Source organism: Euleptes europaea, chromosome 8 (assembly GCF_029931775.1).
Source record: "Euleptes europaea isolate rEulEur1 chromosome 8, rEulEur1.hap1, whole genome shotgun sequence".
Taxonomy (NCBI): domain Eukaryota; kingdom Metazoa; phylum Chordata; class Lepidosauria; order Squamata; family Sphaerodactylidae; genus Euleptes; species Euleptes europaea.
Window position 1 is genome coordinate 84368651 of NC_079319.1, and position 20532 is coordinate 84389182.

The 20532-nt window shown below is 45.8% G+C and overlaps 1 protein-coding gene across 1 annotated transcript in view; it reads right to left on the bottom strand.

The window, feature by feature from the left end:
* MYO10 (myosin X) overlaps nucleotides 1–20532 on the bottom strand; it is a 125164-nt gene that overhangs the window by 78065 nt on the left and 26567 nt on the right. Inside the window, exons 3-12 of the mRNA XM_056854149.1 lie at nucleotides 17506–17640; nucleotides 15723–15847; nucleotides 11549–11562; nucleotides 11351–11435; nucleotides 9910–10013; nucleotides 8316–8445; nucleotides 6852–6970; nucleotides 3986–4132; nucleotides 3761–3861; nucleotides 2570–2636 (exon numbers count right to left, since the gene is read on the bottom strand). Coding sequence (XP_056710127.1) covers nucleotides 2570–2636; nucleotides 3761–3861; nucleotides 3986–4132; nucleotides 6852–6970; nucleotides 8316–8445; nucleotides 9910–10013; nucleotides 11351–11435; nucleotides 11549–11562; nucleotides 15723–15847; nucleotides 17506–17640 — 1027 coding nt within the window. The remainder of the gene's footprint in view (nucleotides 1–2569; nucleotides 2637–3760; nucleotides 3862–3985; nucleotides 4133–6851; nucleotides 6971–8315; nucleotides 8446–9909; nucleotides 10014–11350; nucleotides 11436–11548; nucleotides 11563–15722; nucleotides 15848–17505; nucleotides 17641–20532) is intronic.

A 20532-nucleotide genomic window follows, 5' to 3' on the forward strand; every position in this document is an offset into this window, starting at 1 on the left:
CTCGTTCCAGCCTCAGGAGCCCCTCACACAGGAATCACTCCCTGAGGAGAGACAGCCTGGCTCCAAAAGCTGCCGCAGAGGCTGCAGGGATAGCTCAGCCTAGAGGTTCCCAAACTGTGCTCCAAGGAGCACTTGGTGCTCCACGAAGCATCTCCTAGTGCTCCGTGAAGAGACTGGAAAGAAAAATGCTACAGTCATTCGGTTTAGCATATAGATGCTAGATGAAAATTAGTGCTCCGTGACGAATTTCTCTCCTGAAAAGTGCTCCATGACTCAGAAAGTTTGGGAACCGCTGGCTCAGCCCATCCAGAATGAAGTGCGGCAAAGAACTAAAGAGTCTGAGCAAATTTTGTTTAACGGTTCAGGGAAAAGGGGAGCAGGAGATTGGGAAGAGAGAATATGCATCTTGAAGTGAACTCAGAGGGCTAAGAATTAGAATCAGAATGTGAGAGCGGCAAGAGTGTTGATTGCCACAAAGTGGAAATTGGAAGTGTCCAGATATAGAAGAGAAGAAAGACAAGTTAGCAGAGTATGCAGTGATGGCCAAGTTGACTGACTATGTAAATAAAAGATCCAGTGAAGAATAAAAAAATATATAGGAGATTATGTAATGCGTATGCCTCACACGTGATGTACAACTGAAATGAAAATGTTTAGTTAAAATTCTATACAGGGAAAGTATATAATAGAATCTAATGACTATAACAAGTCTATATAAGATTATAAGGCACTTAGAATGATTTAACAATGGTTAAGTTTTATTATGTAAGTGTAAAGTACCTATACTATGAAAGTGAAAGACTGACTAAAAAAGTAGTAAATTCAATTTGATAAAGTTATAATAAGATATCTTAGGGAAGATAACAAGACATAATCAAAACTGTATATGTTCACAGAGTGAAAGTTTGTTTCTGAATATTTTAGACTTTGTACGTATTGTATTGTCTGTGTTTCTTTTTGTTATGTATTTTATGTTTGTATTACTATAGTTACAAAATAAAAATGTAATTAAAAACAAAAAGAATTAGAACGTGAGCAAGAAGCAGACTAGATCTAAGCACAATGGGTAGGATCCAGCACAAATGTTTGGTTTGCTCAAGTGCAAGCGGAAAGGCAAGAAAGACCTCTGTAGCTGCTGGTGCTTAATCAAACTTATTGTATCCACATAAAAACATATGAAAGGCAATGCTGGATTGAACCAAGGTCCATCAAGTCCAGAGGTCTGTTCATACAGTGGCCAACCAGGTGCCTCTAGGAAGCCTACAAGCAACACGACTGCAGCAGCATTATCCCGCCTGTGTTCTACAGCACCTACTATAATAGGCATGCTCTTCTGATTCTGGAGAGAATAGGTATGCAGCATGACTAGTGTATGCAGCATGACTAGTGTCCATTTTGACTAGTAGCCATGGATAGCCCCGTCCTCCATAAGAAAAGGCCATGCTGGATCAGACCAAGGCCCATCCAGGCCAGCAGTCCGTTCACACAGTGGCCAAGCAGGTGCCTCTAGGTAGCCCACAAGCAAGATGACTGCAGCAGCATTCTCCTGCCTGCCTCACTTGCATTTCTGCTGGTGCAACTAGTTTCTGGGCATTATAATCTATAGGGAGGAAAGCGCTAGGTGTTGCACTAGGTCTTGTGCACGAGGAACTGCACCAATTCTGTTTGTCTTTACGCTTGCCCATGGATCAAAGCCCGAGTCTTGAAGCGAGAGAGAAGGACTCAGAGAGCATGAGCAGGCATAACTCGGAAATCAGACTGCGGTTGCTCTCCGGCATGTAGAGATGCTAATCCAGCTGGCAAGACCATCGCCCCAGCAGCCGGAGAGGTGCTTATTTCTACTGAAATGTCTGTGATTGTATGAAGTAGGCGACAGTCTCAACATCTGAAAGGAACAGCTAGGTTAACATCTGCATCTGCCTTGAGCAAATGGTGGAAATTTCATCTTGTGTGTGTGTGTGTGTTTTAAGTGCCGTCAAGTCGCTTCTGGCTCATGGCGGAATCAGCGTCCTCCAAAACGTCCTATCCTTAACAGCCTTGTTCAGGTCTTGCAAATTGAGGGCTGTGGCTTCCTTCATTGAGCCAATACGTCTCTTGTTGGGTCTTCCTCTTTTCCTGATGCCCTCAGCTTTTCCTAGCATGACTGTCTTTTCCAGGACTCGTCGTCTCATAAGGTGACCAAAGTACAGCAGCCTCAGTTTGGTCTCTTTAGCTTCTAGGGCCAGTTCATGCTTGATTTGATCTATAACCCACTGATTTAGTTTTTTTGGCAAGGAATAGAAAGTCTTTCAATTTCAATTTCCTCACTGGCAACCTTAAAGTTGAGTAATTCTCCTGTAGTCATTACTTTTGTCTTCTTGATGGTCAGCTGTAATTTCAACTTATGCCACTTTATAAATCCTATGCCACACTGAAGGTTTGTAGAAATACATGCAGTGTTTTCCCCAACTTCATTATTATTTATTTGTCATATGTAACAGACTGCCTCGCAACCAATGGCTCCAAAGGAGTTAATAATATCAGTATCAATGAAATATATCATATGTCACAACACAGGAAACATACTTACTTTTTCAATAAGGTCCAAGCACTCCCCATTATCTGTCCAGTTGATGTCTTTCCATATCAGTCCCTCTCTAAAACAAGAAACACATCTTACTGGTGGTAGGGGTGGAAAGTGCCGTCAAGTCACAGCTGACTTATGGTGACCCCACAGGGTTTTCAAGGCAAGAGACATTCAGAGGTGGTTTGCTATTTGCCTGCCTCCTTGCAGCAACCTTGGACATCACTGATGGTCTCCTATCCATGTACCATCCATGACCGACCCTGCTTAGTTTCCAAGATCAGATGAAACCGGGCTAGCCCGGGCCATTCCGATCAAGGCAAGAGACGAACAGAGGTGATTTTCCATTGCCTGCCTCTGCGTAGTGACCCTGGACTTCCTTGGTGGTCTCCCATCCAAGTACTAACCAGAGCTGACCCCGCTGGGCTTCTGAGATTTAGCTAGCCTGGGCCATCCAGGCCATGGATTTCATTACCATTACCAAATACAAAGGCTTGAACCCGGCACACTGGGAGCGAAGCATTACTCAGGGGCCAGGGCTTTCTCACCTCCACCTCCCTCTGGCAGACCTCTTCCCCACCCCAAAGTGGCACTACCAGAGAACTCTTGGCAAAAGAGGGGGATGAGTCACAGGGGGTGCAGTGGGAATCAGTAGGATGCACACCAACACACACACGCACACTTAACACATGGGCATATTTTGATCCACTCCAACGGTTTTAAAGTTTACCCATCAGGACAGTTTCCGGATAATGTTGAAGTGAAGCTTATGGTGGTGGTGGTGGTGGAGGAGGAGATCAAGAGTTGGTTTTTATATGCAGACGTTCTCTTCCACTTAAGGAAGAATCAAACCGGCTTACAATCACCTTCCCTTCCCCACAACAGACACCCTGTGAGGTAGGTGAGGATGAGAGAGTGTGACTAGCCCAAAGTCACCCAATTGGCTTCAAGAGGAGGAGTGGGGAAACAAATCCAGTTCACCAGATTACAGTCCACCGCTCATGTGGAGGAGTGGGGAATCAAACCGGGAATCAAACCGGTTCTCTAGATCAGAGTACACTGCTCCAAACCACCGCTCTTAACCACTACACCACGCTGGCTCTCCAGATTAAAAGCAAAGCCTCCAAATTAAAAGCAAATGGAAAATTCCACTTATTTAATCGGGAGGGTGGGGGGTGGGTGACTTGCAGCTCTTACTTGCTATATTCCAATTGTTCTAATGAAAAAATGTGCTTGTTGAAGTACTCCTGCAGCTTTTCATTTGCATAGTTAATATTGAACTGCTCAAAGCGATTAACCTGCAAAAGACAAGAGATGTTCAAATAATAAAAAAATAAAGCCCTAAAAGACTGACAATCCTCATTTAGTTTCAACGCCAGAAGATAAAAAGCTTCATCTACAAACAAAATGTTTGGAACGTACCTCAAAATTCTCAAATCCAAAGATGTCCAAAATTCCAATGGACTTGAAGTCGTCTTTGCCTTTTATTCGGCTGTTGATTTTCTTAATAACCCAAGCAAAACACTGGGAATAAAGTGCCATAGCCATTGAATCTCTGCTATCTATTGCCTGGCGAGAGGTCATATGAGCAAGTTAGTTTTCATCAGGAAACAAAACTTTTTGACACAATGCCTTTTCTGCGATACAACCCTAAGTGCTGGGCATATGGAAACGGCAAGTTGAGTGGGCTGAATTCCACAGAGCCATTCCACTAGCATTGGTGATTTCCCTGGAGCAAGGAACCCTTCTCCACACAAAAGGCCCTTCCTCTGGTCTCAGGGGAGGTCTCCATGTGCCAGAGAAAAGCACCACCTGAGAGACTGGCACAATCCAACCCATCATGTGTTCTAGGTAGACATATAACAGGGCGCTTTCACACATGCTGAATAATGCACTTTCTTTTTTATTATAATTTTTTAATTTTATACAGAAACAGAAAAAAATAATAGGAAGGAAAACAGACACATGTCTGTGTCCAAGCTTTTACAAAATAATACATTCATTCCGCAACTTCAATCTCACCCATTAAAATCTAGAACTAGATCTTTATAGTGCCCTAGAATAGTTTACAATTCTCATATTAAATGAATTAATTTACATGGTATTTAAAAGCAGTTAGTAAATAATAGTTGATCAACTACCTTCGTGTGTGTGTGTGTTAAGTGCCATCAAGTCGCTTACGACTCATGACGACCCTATGAATCAATGTCCTCCAAAATGCCCCATCTTTGACAGCCTTGCTCATATCTTGCAAATTGATGGCTGTGGCTTCCTTTATTGAGTCAATCCATCTCTTGTTGGGTCTGCCAAGGTACCTTCTAGTACCTCGGTATAAATTGATTACCTTAATTCTAACAATTAGCTGGAATTATCAGTGAATGCACTTTCAATCTGCTTTCAATGCACTTTGCAGCTGGATTTTACTGTGTGAAATGGCAAAATCTGCTTGCAAACTATCTCTAAATCTCAAAAGAGTTTCCTTCTAGACATTAGGAAGAACTTTTTAACAATTACAGCAGTTCCTCAGTGGAACAGGCTTCCTCGAGAGGTGGTAAGCTCTCCATCCCTGGAGGTTTTTAAGCAGAGGCTAGATGGCCATCTGTCAGCAATGCTGATTCTACGACCTTGGGCAGATCGTGAGAGGGAGGGCATATTGGCCATCTTCTGGGCATGGAGTAGGGGTCACTGGGGGTGTGTGGGGGACGTAGTTGTGAATTTCCTGCACTGTGCAGGGGGTTGGATTAGATGACCCTGGTGGTCCCTTCCAACTATATGATTCTAAAGTGGATTGGAAAGTGCATTGAAAGTGCATTATTCGGCATGTGTGAAAGTGCCAAAGTTTTACTTTCTTCTTCAAAACATAGAACCACCTTCTCCCCCAGAACTCCAAATACATACGTTGGGGTCTGATTCAGGATAAGGCAGCTTCATGTGTTCATGTGTGTGATGCTGAAATTTTGTCTCTGTCTTTCTACTTTGGTCTGTTTTCTTAAAACACCAGCGAAGCACTTGTCAACATGATCATCTACTTCAGGAAAGGAGAAGAGCTGCCCCCCCGCCATCTCTGCCACTCCGCTCGCCCCCTCAGTGGCACCTCTGTCAAGATTTCAGGGTTTGCACACTCAATCTTTAAACAGGCAGAAGAGGCAGAGATGTGGTGGACGGTACTGTCGATATTCCCATTCTTAAGATAACATCAACAAGCTACCAAACTCTTCACACGTCTACTACACCAAGGTAACATCAAAACTGCTTCCTCTTTCCTACTCTATTCTTCTGTCACATTACCCTTTCTCTCCCTAACAGTCATTTGCCAATGGTCCTTTCTCTCCTCTCCTTCTTCTGGCCCCACCCTCTTAGAAACAGTCTGTCGCTCAGTACACTATAGCAAAGAGCCAGAGTCCAGTAGCAGACTAACAAAATTTCTGGCAGGGTAGGAGCTTTCGTGAGTCACAGCTCTCTTCTTCAGATACTGGCTCATACCCTGCCAGAAATCTGGTTGGTCTTTAAGGTGCTACTGGACTCTTGCTCTTTTCAACTGCTACAGACAGACTAACACGGCTACCCATCATGGTCTATCTCATCACACTATATCTGGGTCCCCACGGTTGCTACTGCCAACACCTTTCCTGGTGCCCGTCAAGTGTTTTTCAAAAGAAGGTGGGGCCAGATTTGAGCTTTTTCAGAGCAGGGCTTCTAATTGGCCACTGGAGATCTGATTGGCTGTGCAGATTTTTAAAAAGTGGCTTCGGTGGCAGCTGCCACCACAACACAAAAGTCTTCAGTGTGTGACTGAAGAGAAGATGTATGTATGCAAGATAGTGTTTTAAACCATACGTTCATTTTAAAAGGCATTCTGTTAAACAGAGCTTCTGGCTGAAATGTGGGAGAGCTACTGTTTGAGTTAGGCGCAACCTCACTCTCCGTCATTCTGTGGTTGGCTCCTCCTCCTGTGGCAGCCATTTTGTGGTTGCGCCCATCACCCTGGGCCTGAATTCCAAATGTGCCCGCAGGTTCAAAAAGGCCAGGGACCCCTACACTAAATGTTCCTGCTGAAACTAGGAGTTATTACTACATTCCCCCATCACAAATCATCAGATGGAACAGCCTTGTCTTGGACATGCTGGGCCTTCTAGTCTCTAGAGAAGACACCGCCACGCGTGGAAGCAGAGCACAATCAACCAACAAATAAATGCCAGGGAACTGACTTTTAGAGATTTAAAAAATAATAACAAAATATAACGTATATCATTATGCACACAAACAACCCAGATGAACTCAATTTTACCTGTTGAACACTGAGAGGTGTTAAAATTTCTTCTCCCCTGAGTATCATTGATCTCTGTGTCAGTGCTTCCGTTAGTAGCGTTGAGTCCAGTCCAAGTAACTCTGAGGATCTACTCAGAGCTAGCACCAAACAAAAGGGCAAGGAGAATAAAAGCAAGAAAGAAACAGAAAGAAATTCATTTGGGCTCACCGTCATTTTTTCGGGTTCTCTATTAGGGCAAACATAAAATGAGAGAGAACCACACAAGTGGCCTCATCAGAGGTTTATCTCCCTTCGGTTTAGTGCCACTAACATGCTCCTTCTTGAGAACATAGGACTACCCCTGCTGGATCAGACCAGTGGTTCATCCAGTATGCTATTTCACTCCATGGCCACACAGTTGCCCTGGAGGCCCAATGCATGCCATGGCAACTCCCCAAATGTTGCCTCCTAGCATTGACAGTTAGAGGTTGACTGCCAGCACCTTTATTGGCATATATACAATTAATACAGGGGCTAAAAATAAGGAGTACAGAAGCTAGGACCAGATAGGATCAGAATTTAGATTCTCGAAGCCTCATCGCTAGTTGTAGAAATGTTGCTACCCTATCCATTACATTGGAGTTTTGTCCAGAGAGAAAAACCTGAATTTTACAATTGTCCGAAACTCTGTTCCATTCATCTAAGAGTGACTATTACCTTGGGCTTCCCATAATTCAATAAAATATTATTGGCCTTGCAGAATGTCAGAAATCGATGGAGTAAACGTTTCGGGCCAATGAGTGAGTGGGACAAAATAACAGCATCATCTGCATGTAAAAGAAGTGGATCATAAGATGGGCCAAGTTTAGGGCAGCCTCTGAATATGGAAGTTCTCTTTTTGCTGGTCTTCGACTGCAAGTTTTCTTTAGTCCTCATAGAGCCAGCATAGCGTAGTGGTTAAAAGTGGCAGACTCTAATCTGGAGAACTGGGTTCAATTCCCCACTCCTCCACATGAGCCGCAGACTCTAATCTGGTGAACCAGGTTTGATTCCCCACTCCTCCACATGAGCAGCGGACTCTAATCTGGTGAACTGGGTTGGATTCCCCACCCCTACACATGCAGCCTGCTGGGTGACCTTGGGCTAGTCACAGTTCTCTCCGAACTCTCCCAGCCCCACCTTCCTCACAAGATGTCTGTTGTGGGGAGAGGAAGGGAAGCAGATTGTAAACCGGTTTGATTATCCTTAAAAGGTAGATGAAGTCAGCATATAAAAGCCAACTCTTCTTTTTCTAGTAGCCACTGACGGACCTCTCCTCCATGAATCTGCCTAGCCCCATTTTACAACCATCTATGCTTGTGGCTATCACCATACCAATTTTTGCCAGAATAGCTACTTGAACTCCCTTTCCAGTAAAGAAATAAATTTATTAAAATCTGGATTTGGGGGCCCCAAGTGGAAAGGATTGCAATACTGCGCACAACCCAAAAGCCATTTTGTCACCTGTTTTGAAGGACACCTGTGCTCCGCCAGCAGTAATAAATTCAATGTTGCCCAGGTGCAAAATCCCTGCAAGCAGCCTAAGAACGTCGTGCACCTCCTCCGTGGTGAATTGCATCACTTCCATGGCAGTCTGGAAGAAAACACACTGTGAGATTTTGAGCTGGCTCATGCAACGTTATTTCTTCTCCCTCTGGCCACGTGAGCAGTTCCAATTTCCCCTTCAGGGCAGCGGCACCTTTTGCAGCTCTGTACGATGAGGCTGGAGCAAGCAAGCAACATTCATTTATTTATTTATATTAATTTATTAATTCACCCCCCGGCCTCAATCCATCAGTTACGCCCGGGCTCAGGAGGTCCAACATCAGCAAATAGCATAGAATATAATAAACAGCTCTGATGACCAACTATTGCTGCCCTCAGTTATAGGCCTGGTGGAACAACTCCGTCTTACAGGCCCTGCAGAAATCCTTAAGGTCCCGCAGAGCCCTGGTTTCATTAGAGAGGGAGTTCCACCAGGCCGGGGCCCAGGCAGGAAAAGCCCTGGCCCTTGTTGAGGTCAGCCAGACACTCTTTGGGCCAGGGACCACCAGTGAGCTGTTGTTGGCAGAGCGTAAAGCTCTCTGGGTGGTGGATGTACCAGGAGAGATGGTCCCACAGATACAATGCCAGTCTCCCAATGTGGGTAGAGGGAAGCCTTCCTGAGCAGAGGGTTATGAGTACAGCTCCTTGCCTGGGCCACTGAAACACAGAGGCATTGGGAGGGAGGATCTAGGTAGCAATTCCACAAAGTGGTACAGTCCAGGAAAAGTGTCACCAAGCAATTCCGAGTATGCAATTTGATTCTCAATCTTGCTACGGCCGGGAGAGGGGGCGGGATACAAATCCAACGAACAAATAATTCCAGGTGGCTAGCCATGTTGGTCTATAGAAGCGAAATGAAACAGGAGTCCTGCGGCACCTGCAAGGCTAACAAGATTCATTCCAGCATAGCCCCTGCCTCTGACACAAAGTTGACTGGGTGCCCTTGGGCCAGTCATTCCCACTCAGCCTAACCTACCTCGCAGGGTTATCGTGAGGGCAAAATGGATGAAAGGAGAGCTCCTTGGAGAAATGGCAGGATAAAAGTGAAGACCCAGCGTGGTGCAGTCGTTACAGTGCTGGGCTAGGATCTGGGAGTCCCAGGTTCGAATCCCCACTGTGCCACATGGAAGCTGGCCAGGTGGCCGTGACTCACTCACACTCACGCAGCCTAGCCTACCTCTCAGGGCTGTTGGAAGGATAAAATGGAGGAGGGCTACTGTGGGTCCCCGCTGGGGAAAAGAATGGAGTATAAATGAAAAAATGAAGTAAATAAAAAAAATATTACAATAATAAACTTGTCAGTCAGAACTCATTTCATCTGATTGACGAACATGCAAACTGGTGAGATGAGCTCTGACTCGCAAGAGCCTGCACTGCAACTGTCTTGTAAGTCTTTAAGGTGCTACCACTATAAGACCCTGCCTTTATTAGCAGGTGGATACAGCAATAAAAGGACAGCCATGCCGAAAAGCACACGCCGTTACCCGATGAAGAATGGGCTCATCAGACTCACAATGACTTCTTGGAAAGATTCCTTGTCATTGATTGTCTTGTCCGCCACGCAGCCAGACTGGTTCAGGTAGTGATAGTTCTCTGGTACGGATAGGTAAAATGCATCTGTAAATAGGAAAAATATTGTTGCGGAGCAACGCCATGTTACCGTATTGAAAAAAGGAAAAGTTAAATTGCCTTACGCACATATGAGATGTAAACACAAACAGTTACAGTTATTACACGAGAGCAATCATTCACCTCTTGGGTTGTCGTGCCCATAGCGTAATAACCATGCAATTCCCAACAATGTATAGACGTAGCCTCTACCACCTCAATATCCTATATTCCATCATGGCGCTGTCTAAATTCTTAAAGAACACAAACAAATGACTTCAACTGACAAAAGTGGTTGCTAAAACACAAGAAATCATATTGCATCTAACCTCAACGTAAAAAAATCTTAGTGTTCTTTGGAAGATTCTCTGGTTTGGATTGAGCAAAATGCCAAAGGCAGGTGATGCTGTAATTTGAGCAGCAGTCACTCACACAGCCTTTCTGCGTTGACTTTCTTGGATGTCACTTCCAGGCGTTTTATCAGAAGGGGGTTCGAATGCAGGCCTGAATCAGTATCCCCCACCCCCACAGCCACTCTCAAAGTTTCCAGTCCACCTTCCTTTGACTCAGAGGAGCACATTACAACACCATACACTTGCTGCATGATTAATGGGTTCTGGGGTTGCAGGAGACTAAGAAGAACAAGCCAGATGTTCACCCATAGGTTCACATAGATACCTATATGTTCACATTGACATTGCCAGTGTGGTGTAGTGGTTAGGAACAGTGGACTCTAATCTGGAGAACCGGCTTTGATTCCCCCTCCCCCGGCTGACTCTAATCTGGTGAACCGGGTTGGTTTCCTCATTCCTACACATGAATCCAGCTGGGTGACCTTGGGCTAGTCACAGCTCTCTTAGAGCTCTCTCAGCCCCATCTACCACACAGTGTGTCTGTTGTGGGGAGAAGAAGGGAAGGAGATTGTAAGCCGGCTTGATTCTCCTTAGAAAGGTAGAGAAAGTCGGCATATAAAAACCAACTCCTTCTTCTTACTTTAGTGAGTAATCTTAATTTTTTTTCCCAGTGGGGGAGATGTGATCTCTGCAAGACTGAATAACAACATGGAATAGCAACTGAAGAACAGGCACGAAAAAAGAAATGAAAGTGAAATATGAAGGGGCAAAAGCATGATGGCAGGGATGGAGAGTGTATGTGAGAAGAATGTCTCTTGCAACTGCCATTTATAATAATAAGGGGATTACGGTAAACTTAGTTCCTGGCTTTGTGAGGTACTAACTTTATCATTACTACAAACAAAACAGAACCGAGTAAGATCACAGGATACCTGAAAGGGCTTTGGCAAAACCATAATTATCATTATTCAAGCACAAAGCTGCAGGCCTCACCTTTCTTTTCTCCCTCAACCCCTGCCAGCAGGGCATAGAATATGTGATAATTTCTCTCTCCTGGATTTTGCCTCACTACTCGATTCTGTGAGAGAAAAGAGATGAAGAGACCAGGTCAGTGTACATGGGAAATCCTCAGCATGAGGTTTTATGTGTGTTTTTTTAAAAAAACTTGAATAAGACAAAATATTGACGTACCTTTTCTAATAAATCTTTAGCAGGAAGCGAGTAGATAAGTCAAGGAACAGAATGAGTCCATGAAACACAGGGCACAAAAATACCCCACATAACTATTTCCTGACATGTTTACTTTAAGAACATTTTAGTTTATTCATTAAAAGCTTGGGGGGAGAGGACACCCCCCCCCCCCAGTACATTTAACAGGTGAGAAATTTTTGTGGCATCTGATTTATCATTTGCTGCTTCATTCAATGCTGGACTATAAACCACTTCTGCATGATCTCTGCAGGAAATAAAGGCAAAACCAGAAAAGCCTCCCCATTAAGAAGGTAGTCCCCTGTGCAAGCACCAGGTCATTACTGATTCATGGGTTGACGACGTTTCCTTTGCAGACTGTGTTTACAGGGTGGTTTGCCATTGCCTTCCCCAGTCATCTACACTTTACCCCAGGGGTGGGGAACCTTTTTCCTGCCAAGGGCCATTTGCATATTTATAACATCAATCGGGGGCCATACCGGACATTTATCTCCCCGCGGGGGGGGGGGGGGAGGCAAGGTTGCCAAGTTCCTCTTCGCCATGAGTGGGAGGTTTTTTGGGTGGCGCCTGAGGAGGACGGGGTTTAGGGAGGGACTTCAGTGCCATAGAGTCCAATTGCCAAAGTGGCCATTTTATCCAGGGGAACTGATCTCTATTGGCTGGAGATCACTTGTAATAGCAGATCTCCAGCTAGTACCTGGAGATTGGCAACCCTAGTTCCTTACTGTTTTCTCTCTACATATCAAGACAAATGGAAAGGTGTTTGGAGGGTGGCTTGTGGGCAGTTCAAAGGTGGAATAGGACTGCACGCCCCTCCACCCGAGGGTGCTGGAGAAGCCACCGGAAAGAGGGAAAGAAGGGAGAGAGGGAGAGAAAGAAATGGAGCAAGGGAGAAAAAGAAAGAAAAGTAGGGAAAGAAAAGGACGGAGGGAGACAGAAAGAGGCTGGGAGAGGGCAGCTGTCAGTGGGGCAGGACGCCGAGCCTCCATGGGAAGGGAAGGGTCTCCCGGTGCACCGTGCGCTGTGGGCTGTTTTGCACCCCCCCCCCACTTCTCTGCTGAGGGGAGAGGAGGTGGGGGGCTGTGTGTGTGTGTCTCAAAACTCTGCATGGGGTCTTATTGATGAGTTTTGAGAATTTGGAGGGGGGGAAATGTGCATCTGGAGAGCGTCAAATCCAAGGCAAAACCTCCTGTGCATGAATGGCCAGAGACAGAAAAAGCCTTCCCGCTTTTCCCAAACACACACACACACGGCCCCCCCGTCTCCTCCCCCCTCAACAGAGAAGTGGGGGGGCCCGCGCGCATAACAGCCCGCAGCGCACAGGGCGCCAGGAGACCCTTCTCTTCCCGCGGAGGCTCGGCGTCCTGCCCCGCTGACAGCTGCCCCCTCCCAGCCGGGCCCACCACCAGCAAGGGAGGGGGGAGAGAGGGGAGGGAGGTGCCCCAGAGCCTCCTGCCCCGCGGCTCGCCAGCCACCAGCCCGATCGCCGCGCCCTTTGCCTGTGGGCCGGGCCCCGCTGCCTCCCACGTGCCTGGAGCGAGCAGCAGGAGGAGGATCCCCCGCCCGGCTAGGCCTTGTTGCCACCTCCTCCACCCAACCGTTTCAGAGGAGGCCCGTCTGGTGCAGAGGGAAGGAGGGAGGGAGCCCAGCCCAGCGCCCCTCTCTGCCTGCCTGCCTTGCCCAGGCCCCTAAGCCCCCCGCCCAGGGGGGGATCTCCCACCGGCCGGCCTGACCTGAGGGGGGGGCTCCTTCCTACCCACTTGTGAGGGGGGATGTGGCGGTGGGGCACAGCTTCAGGCTTGTGAGAGGCGAGCGGGGTGGGGCAGAGCCTCCTTCGCGCCCACCCACCAGCCACGCCCCTCCACTAGCACAGGCCCTGAGGGCACCGAAGAAGCCGCCGGCCATGCTGAGTGCTGGCGCTTGGCTTCTGTTCCCCACTCGCCCGGCCATCTGTGACTGCTCCAGCAGCGGCAATGGCGGCGGCTTCTGCAGGAGAGTCTGCGGGCCGCCACCAATGATGTCACGGGCCGGATCCGGCTTGCGGGCCGGAGGTTCCCCACCCCTGCTTTACCCCCAGCAAGCTGGGTACTCATTTTACCAACCACGGAAGGATGGAAGGCTGAGTCAACCTTGAGCCGGCTACCTGAAACCGACTTCTGTGGGGATACTGTAGCTTACCACTCTGCCCCATAGGGCTCCTTTCCCCTTATAAACAGTTCACTATGTACAGGAGAATTATCTATTCTTACTCACACATTCACCCCATGATTCTTGGTAAGTGTGCTACAAATCCAGACCAAACTTCTACCCTAGCAGATAACACAGAACATAAGCATTGGTGCCCAAATGGGATTTTTAGACCCTCGCCTACCGAATCTGCAAGCAGACAGGTTAGCTCAGGAAAAGTAAGCAGGGACCTAGGCCTTTCTCTGTCACAGCCTTGCCTAATGAGGCTTCTTCCAGATGCACTACAAAAACCAACTGTCCGTGCCACTTTATCAGACTGTGCCTGCTCTTTAATCTTCATGCGAATTCAGAGGATTCATAATGAGGAATTCAGAGTTGATATCCCAGCACTGAGCCCTTCGCTTATCCAAGATTCAGCTAGGGACAGTAATATTATTTAACTGTGGAATCCCAGGTTAAGATCTCTGCCTTCCCTCTGATTGAAAGAGCAACAGGAGAGCAAAGGATTAACCTCACCTTGGGATGACAAAAGGCAGCTGCCTGATTTTTACACGAATTTTAAAATGCAGTAATTCGTTCATCATAGCTGTTCATGAAATTCCACAGAGATAGGTGTTTGATGCCCCCCCCCCACGTGGTTTCACGATCTCCAGCAAGACCTGGGGGGCATCGGAAGGGAACCCTCTGGTCTTTTTCTGCAGTGGAAACACTGGTTGGATCCAAGCCACAGATTTAAAAAGACCCTGAAGATTGATGGAGGAATTTCAGAAGAACTGGAAGATGTATTTTGATTATATAACAAAATAATATTTTGTAGAAGTGCAGACAGAAAAGTGTTACTAAATAAAATAATATTAGGTAATTATGTCTATTAACTCTCTCTCTCTCCCTCCCTCCCTCCGTCCTTCTGTCTGTCTATATCTATAAAGAGATATATAAAATTTTATATATAGATATATAAAATCTTTATATATCTATAAAGATTTTAACTACCATTAGTGATAATGCTGATTATATTGGTTGCTATGTATAGATACAGATATTAGACAGTAGGTTTGATATGAAGAAATATCAGGTTTTAGTGATAGCATAAACACTGATTGTTAGGCTCAGTAATAGGTATCAATATTTTAATACAATTTAAATATTTTTGTTTAACTAAGGAATTAGGTGTTTGTGTAGATATAGAGAAGACTACCAGATGACACAGAATGTATTAGTTTCGCCCTACTGGATATTTGAGGAGGATCTTGTTGTAGACATGGAGGATGAGGAGTGTGTGATGTGAGCTGTATGTGCTTTTTAAAAAACAATTAAAATAAGTTTTTTTTAAAAAAAGATTTAAAAAGACCCTGACTCCGCAACTTAAAGATCTACAGGTTGGATGCAGACTAAACAGAGTATAACTTTTCTCCCTCCCTCCTTTACTGATTTTTACAAATGTTGCTGCTAGGTGGGCTTGCCAGCAAGGCTTGGCAAACGGCAGGTGTCTGGGAGAGGGAGGACATGGGGGGCACTAATCAGCAATGTCACTTTTGGGGAACCCCTGGAAGTGATGACATGCTCCTCCAGGTATTGTTGGAAACTCTGTGGTAAAACCATAGCATTTTCAGTGCATTCCTAGAGAAGACCTACGCCACTTCCCGGTTTTCCCCAGAAGCGATGTCACACCGTCAGCCTGATGGTGATTTCTGGGCTTATTTTTCTCCTGCAGGCACTCAAAGCGGCAGTGGGAAAAGAGGGAAAGCTGGCCTGGTGACCCCACTGCTAGGGGACCCCGAAGAACAATGTGGGGGAGAATCTGCAGCTGGAAAGGGTAATCAACGAAAATTGCCAATATAGTCTGGAACCAGTCCTTTGAAAGGGAAAATATGGGGAAAGACAGGCAAAGTACTCTTTCTTCTCCATATAAACAAGTACAGAATCATCACAATGCCATACTGGGGCAACCACAGAAAACTCAGGATACAATCTACAATTTTTCCTCCCTCAATGTTGCCTTTCTGACAGAAGTTCAGCTGGACAAACTTTCCAAAGCGACTTGAGTTGTTATTGTAAACAGTCTTTGCATTGCCGAACGCTTCCATAATCGGGCTGTGAAAAAAATGAAGAGACAAAAGGATTAATTAGCAAGTGCAGCAACAACAAATTTTGTTTCACCTGAATTTTTAAAAGTACTGTGGTGTGTAAAGCGCCTGCCAGCACCCTCCCGATCCTTTATTCTTGGTCCTTGAACTGAACTGCTTCACATTGCACAAATATACTGTACCTTAATTTTCCTGCCTGGGAAGCATGGGGGAGGGGGAGATAACAGCTCTATCCCTACAAACAAGCAGGTCCAGGAAATGGCTAGGGTAGAACCTTTCCCCCTCCAATATTGAGCTGTTTATTTAATTTAAATGGTCAAGGAGATGGATGGATGGATGGATAGTTTATTTGCGGCCCTTGGCCACATGGACTAAAACGGTCTTACCGACAAAGGTTTACAGTCCGAGTCTTAAATCACTTAAAAAAAATAAAATAAATAACATCCAAGTTACATCTGCCACTTGGACCAAGAGACTACTCTGTGGCAACGAATTTTCATTGCAGCTGTACAAAATTTTGCTATTTGAGAGGTGATTGAGGGATTATCTCCTTGTAGGAGCTTTTCTATCTTTTCTCTTTCCCTGTCGGGTCCCATTCTCAGTATGAGGGGCTCAATAAACTTAGAACGGGGCATAGTGTAAAAGTTACAGTTCAGCAGAACATGTTCAATGGTTTCTAAATCCCCGGATTTACAGGGGCATAGTCTCTCTGCCCTGGGTATCTTCTTGAATTTCCCCTCTAACATAGCAGAGGGTAAGGCTGCGCACCTAGCCAAGGTAAAAGCCCTCCTATATTTGTTTATCTCTAAGTAACGGAGATAGGCTGCTGGTGCAAGGATAAATTTGGAGTGGAGGAGAGCCATTAATAGGGGCTCTCTTGCTAGATCTACTTGTCACTCGATATCTTTAACACTTTGGTTTATAGTTGCCTTAGCTTGATCCCACCCTAACTGAAGTAGTGCTATGGGGGTAAAATTCAGGTTATTTAGTTTGTCTTCAATGGCTATTATCCACTTTGACCTAAAGGTATCACAAAGAGTCAGTGGAAGAAGACCCTTGGGGTTGAAATTAATTTTCAGCCAGAGATAAAGCAAGGACAAGAAATGGCCAAGGAGATATTCATATGGGGGAACAGGTAATTCCCAATCTACAGTCTGACATAGTACATTCCTGTAAGTTTTACCACATGGTAAACTAGGTCAGACCTCAGTTTTAAATCAAACATAGTCTGCCTAGTAAACGGCGGGGTGTGACGTCACCATCCATGGATCAGTAATGACCTGGTGCTTGCACAGGGGACTACCTTTACCTAATTATCTTATACCAACGTATCATCCTTCTCCAAACAAAAAATTTAGCTTCTTCTCCCAGCTCTCTCCATATTTACACTCACTCATATGTTTATATACAGACACACAGGAAGAGAGGAATCAAAATGCTGACTAACGCTGGGCAACTGTCTGTCTTTTAGGGGACTCGCCTTCAGTACTGGCATCCATTCAGCAGCTGAACCAACATTTCCTTCATGACCCCCCTGAAGCCTCTTCTTCCAGCAGTGGTCATTGCCCTCCCTAGCACTCTCCATAGCAAGCAACCATTCTCCACTGCCCCGCTGTCTTTGAGGAAGCACTGTGGATTGTGGGCAACACTATGAACATACCATACCTGCTCTCCAAAATTGCTTGTTCAACAGTAGAAGTCTTCTGCTTACAAGAGAGTTCCAGTGAATGTTGGCTCACGGCAGACAAAAACTTGAGGATCAGTTTAGTGCTTTCCGTTTTACCAGCACCACTTTCACCACTGGAAAACAAAAGCAAAATAAGATTAGTGATCCGTACTAACAACCTTATAAGCTAGAAATTCAAATTTACAGCTGGTAAATATGTTTAGAGAGCCAGAGTGGTGTAGTGGTTAAGGTGTCGGACTAGGACCTGGGAAACCCAGGTTTGAATCCCCACTTGCACCGTGGAATCTTGCTGGGTGACCTTGGGCCAGTCAAACACTCTCAGCCTCGACCCTGGCAAATTATCTGGATGGGAGACCTCCAAGGGACACCATGGACGTGTCACAGAGGCAGGCAATGGCAAACCACCTCCGAACGTCTCTTTCCTTGAAAACCTTGCACAACAGGGTTGTCGAACTCATTTGTTACGAGGGCCAGATATGACATAAATGTCACTTGGTGGGGCCGGGCCATGTGTGCCATAAAATTTAATGCCAGGTACCAGAGATACAAACTTTATAGAAGGCACAGGCAAAGCCCATTAATGATATTATTTGTTTCTTAAAATACAAACATGCTTCAAACAATACCTTACAGTATTTTCTTTTATTTATCAGTCTTTGATTGATACCTCGGGACTGGGGGTGTGTGTGGCTGCCTCGGCTGGCGAGCCTGCAGCGACTCACCAGCCCAAATTGGGAGCAGGGGGGTAGGCTGCCTCGGCTGGCTCGCCGGCTGGATAAGAGCCTCAAGGGGGCGGATCCGGCCCCCAGGCCTTATGTTTGACACCCATGCCCTACGGGGTTGCAATAAGTCAGTTGTGACTTGACGGCACAAAAAAAAGGTAAATGTTTTTATTTAGGCTGAGTGGCTATTTTTGACTCAAGGTTTTCCTGCAGCTGATTAATTTGTTACCTGCTTTTACTTTTGCTAATCAGCAGGAGAGCTAGGCTCACCACTTGCCCAGTTCAGGCCACTGGAAGAATTGTGGAGGGCAGAAATGACCTTGCCCTTTGTGTCAACGTAATTTCTACCCCTTCCTTGCCGCCAAAGCCCTTGGGGGGGGGGGTTTGCCAGGTGATGGCCTAGCAACAATCAGGGTAGATTACTGGAAGAATAACCTTAAAGAACAGAAAAAGAACTAGTCACACTTCTAGAAATAAAATTAAATGAATCCGAAACAAGGATTTTTACAGAGGACTGAGCTACCCTGAAAATTTGGAAACTCCACCTCTTAAAATGTCCCTACAGGAGCTTTGGAAAAAAAACCTCCTGTAGACTAAAATGGACCCCTTTTTTTTTCTTTCAGGAAAACCTAAAAAAATCCAGAATACCCATTTACTGGTATGGGCATTTGGCTTATTCCAGATTTCCTGAAAAAAATGGGGTCCAATAAACCTGAATTTTTTCCCACAGCCCTAGCCCACATGCGTATAGCTGGTGATGCAACTGTGCTTACAGGAACCAGCATGGTGTGGAGTGTCAGGCCAGGGTCTGAGGGAAACAGGTTTGAATCCCTGTTCTTCCATGCAAGTCGATTGGGTAACCTTGGGCCAGTCACACTCTGAGCCTAATGTACATCAAAGGGTTGTTGTGAGAATAAAATGGAAGAGAAGAGAATGATGTAAACTGCTTTGGGTACCCGTTGGGGGGGAAAGGCAGGGTATACACAAAGTACGAAGAAGAGTTGGTTTTTATATGCCAATTTTCTCTACCTTTTAAGGAGAATCAAACCAGCTCACAATCACCTTCCCTTTCTCTCCTCACAACAAACACTTTGTGAGGTAGGTGAGGCTGAGAGAGCTCTAAGAGAACTATGACTAGCCCAAGGTCACCCAGCAGGCTTCGTGTGTAGGGGTGGGGGAAACCAACCTGGTTCACCATATTAGCGTTCGCCATTCATGTGGAGGAGTGGGGAATCGAACCCGGTTCTCCAGATTAGAGTCCACCATTCCAAACCACTTCTCTTAACCACTACACCATGCTGGCTCTCAATAAGTTGTGGGGAGGGAGGAATCCTCACAAATCGGTTCCCAAGACATACAGAGAAGCAATGCAGAAAATGTCAGAGTATGACGGGTCGATGGCAATGGCCAGACCCTCTGCAAAAAGAACATGCACAAAACACAGTGATTTCGGGTTAAACTGTAGTGCAGAGGCAACTCTTCAAAAATCTCAACAAGAAGGGAATCCACCAGAGGGAGCCTCCTGCCTTTAAAAACTCACAAACTCTGCCTCAGTTCATGAAGCCTTTCTTTGCGGAGGTGCAATCTAAAGGCTAGGGATGCCAGCCTCCAGGTGGAACTGGGGGATCCCCCAGAATTACAGCTCCTCTCCAGACTACAGAGAAGAAGGAGAAGGAGAAGAAAGGAGAAGGAGAAGAAAGAAGAAGAATGAGTAGGAGTAAGAGTTGGTTTTTATATATCAATTTTCTCTATCTTTCTAAGGAGATTCAAACTGGCTTACAATCACCTTCCATCCCTCTCCCCACAACAGACCCCCTGTGAGGTAGGTGCGGCTGAGAGAGCACTAAGAGAACTGTGACCAGCCCAAGGTCACCCAGTTGGCTTCATGTCGAGGAGTGGGGAATCAAACCCGGCTCTCCAGATTACAGTCCACCGCTCTTAACCACAACACCACACTGTGTCCTTTAAGAAACAGGTAATATTATTACTGATCACTAGGGTTATGCATATTGATATCCCGAACCGAAAATAAACCCAAAATGAGCCGTTTCGGCAATATTCGGGTTTCAGGTTTACAGAACGCCAAAACCTGGGGTTGATCTGGATCAAGCATAAGGGTTTTTTAAAAGATGGGGCTCACTAAGTCCCGTCCAGAGGGATATACCCTCCAACTAAAAAAGAACTGGTTTCAACAACTGCTCACAGCACCAGGCTTCCAAAGGAGACTCCCTCACCCATGTGGATGAGCAATCTCCTTCAGGCAGCCCCCGTGGTCGAGACTTC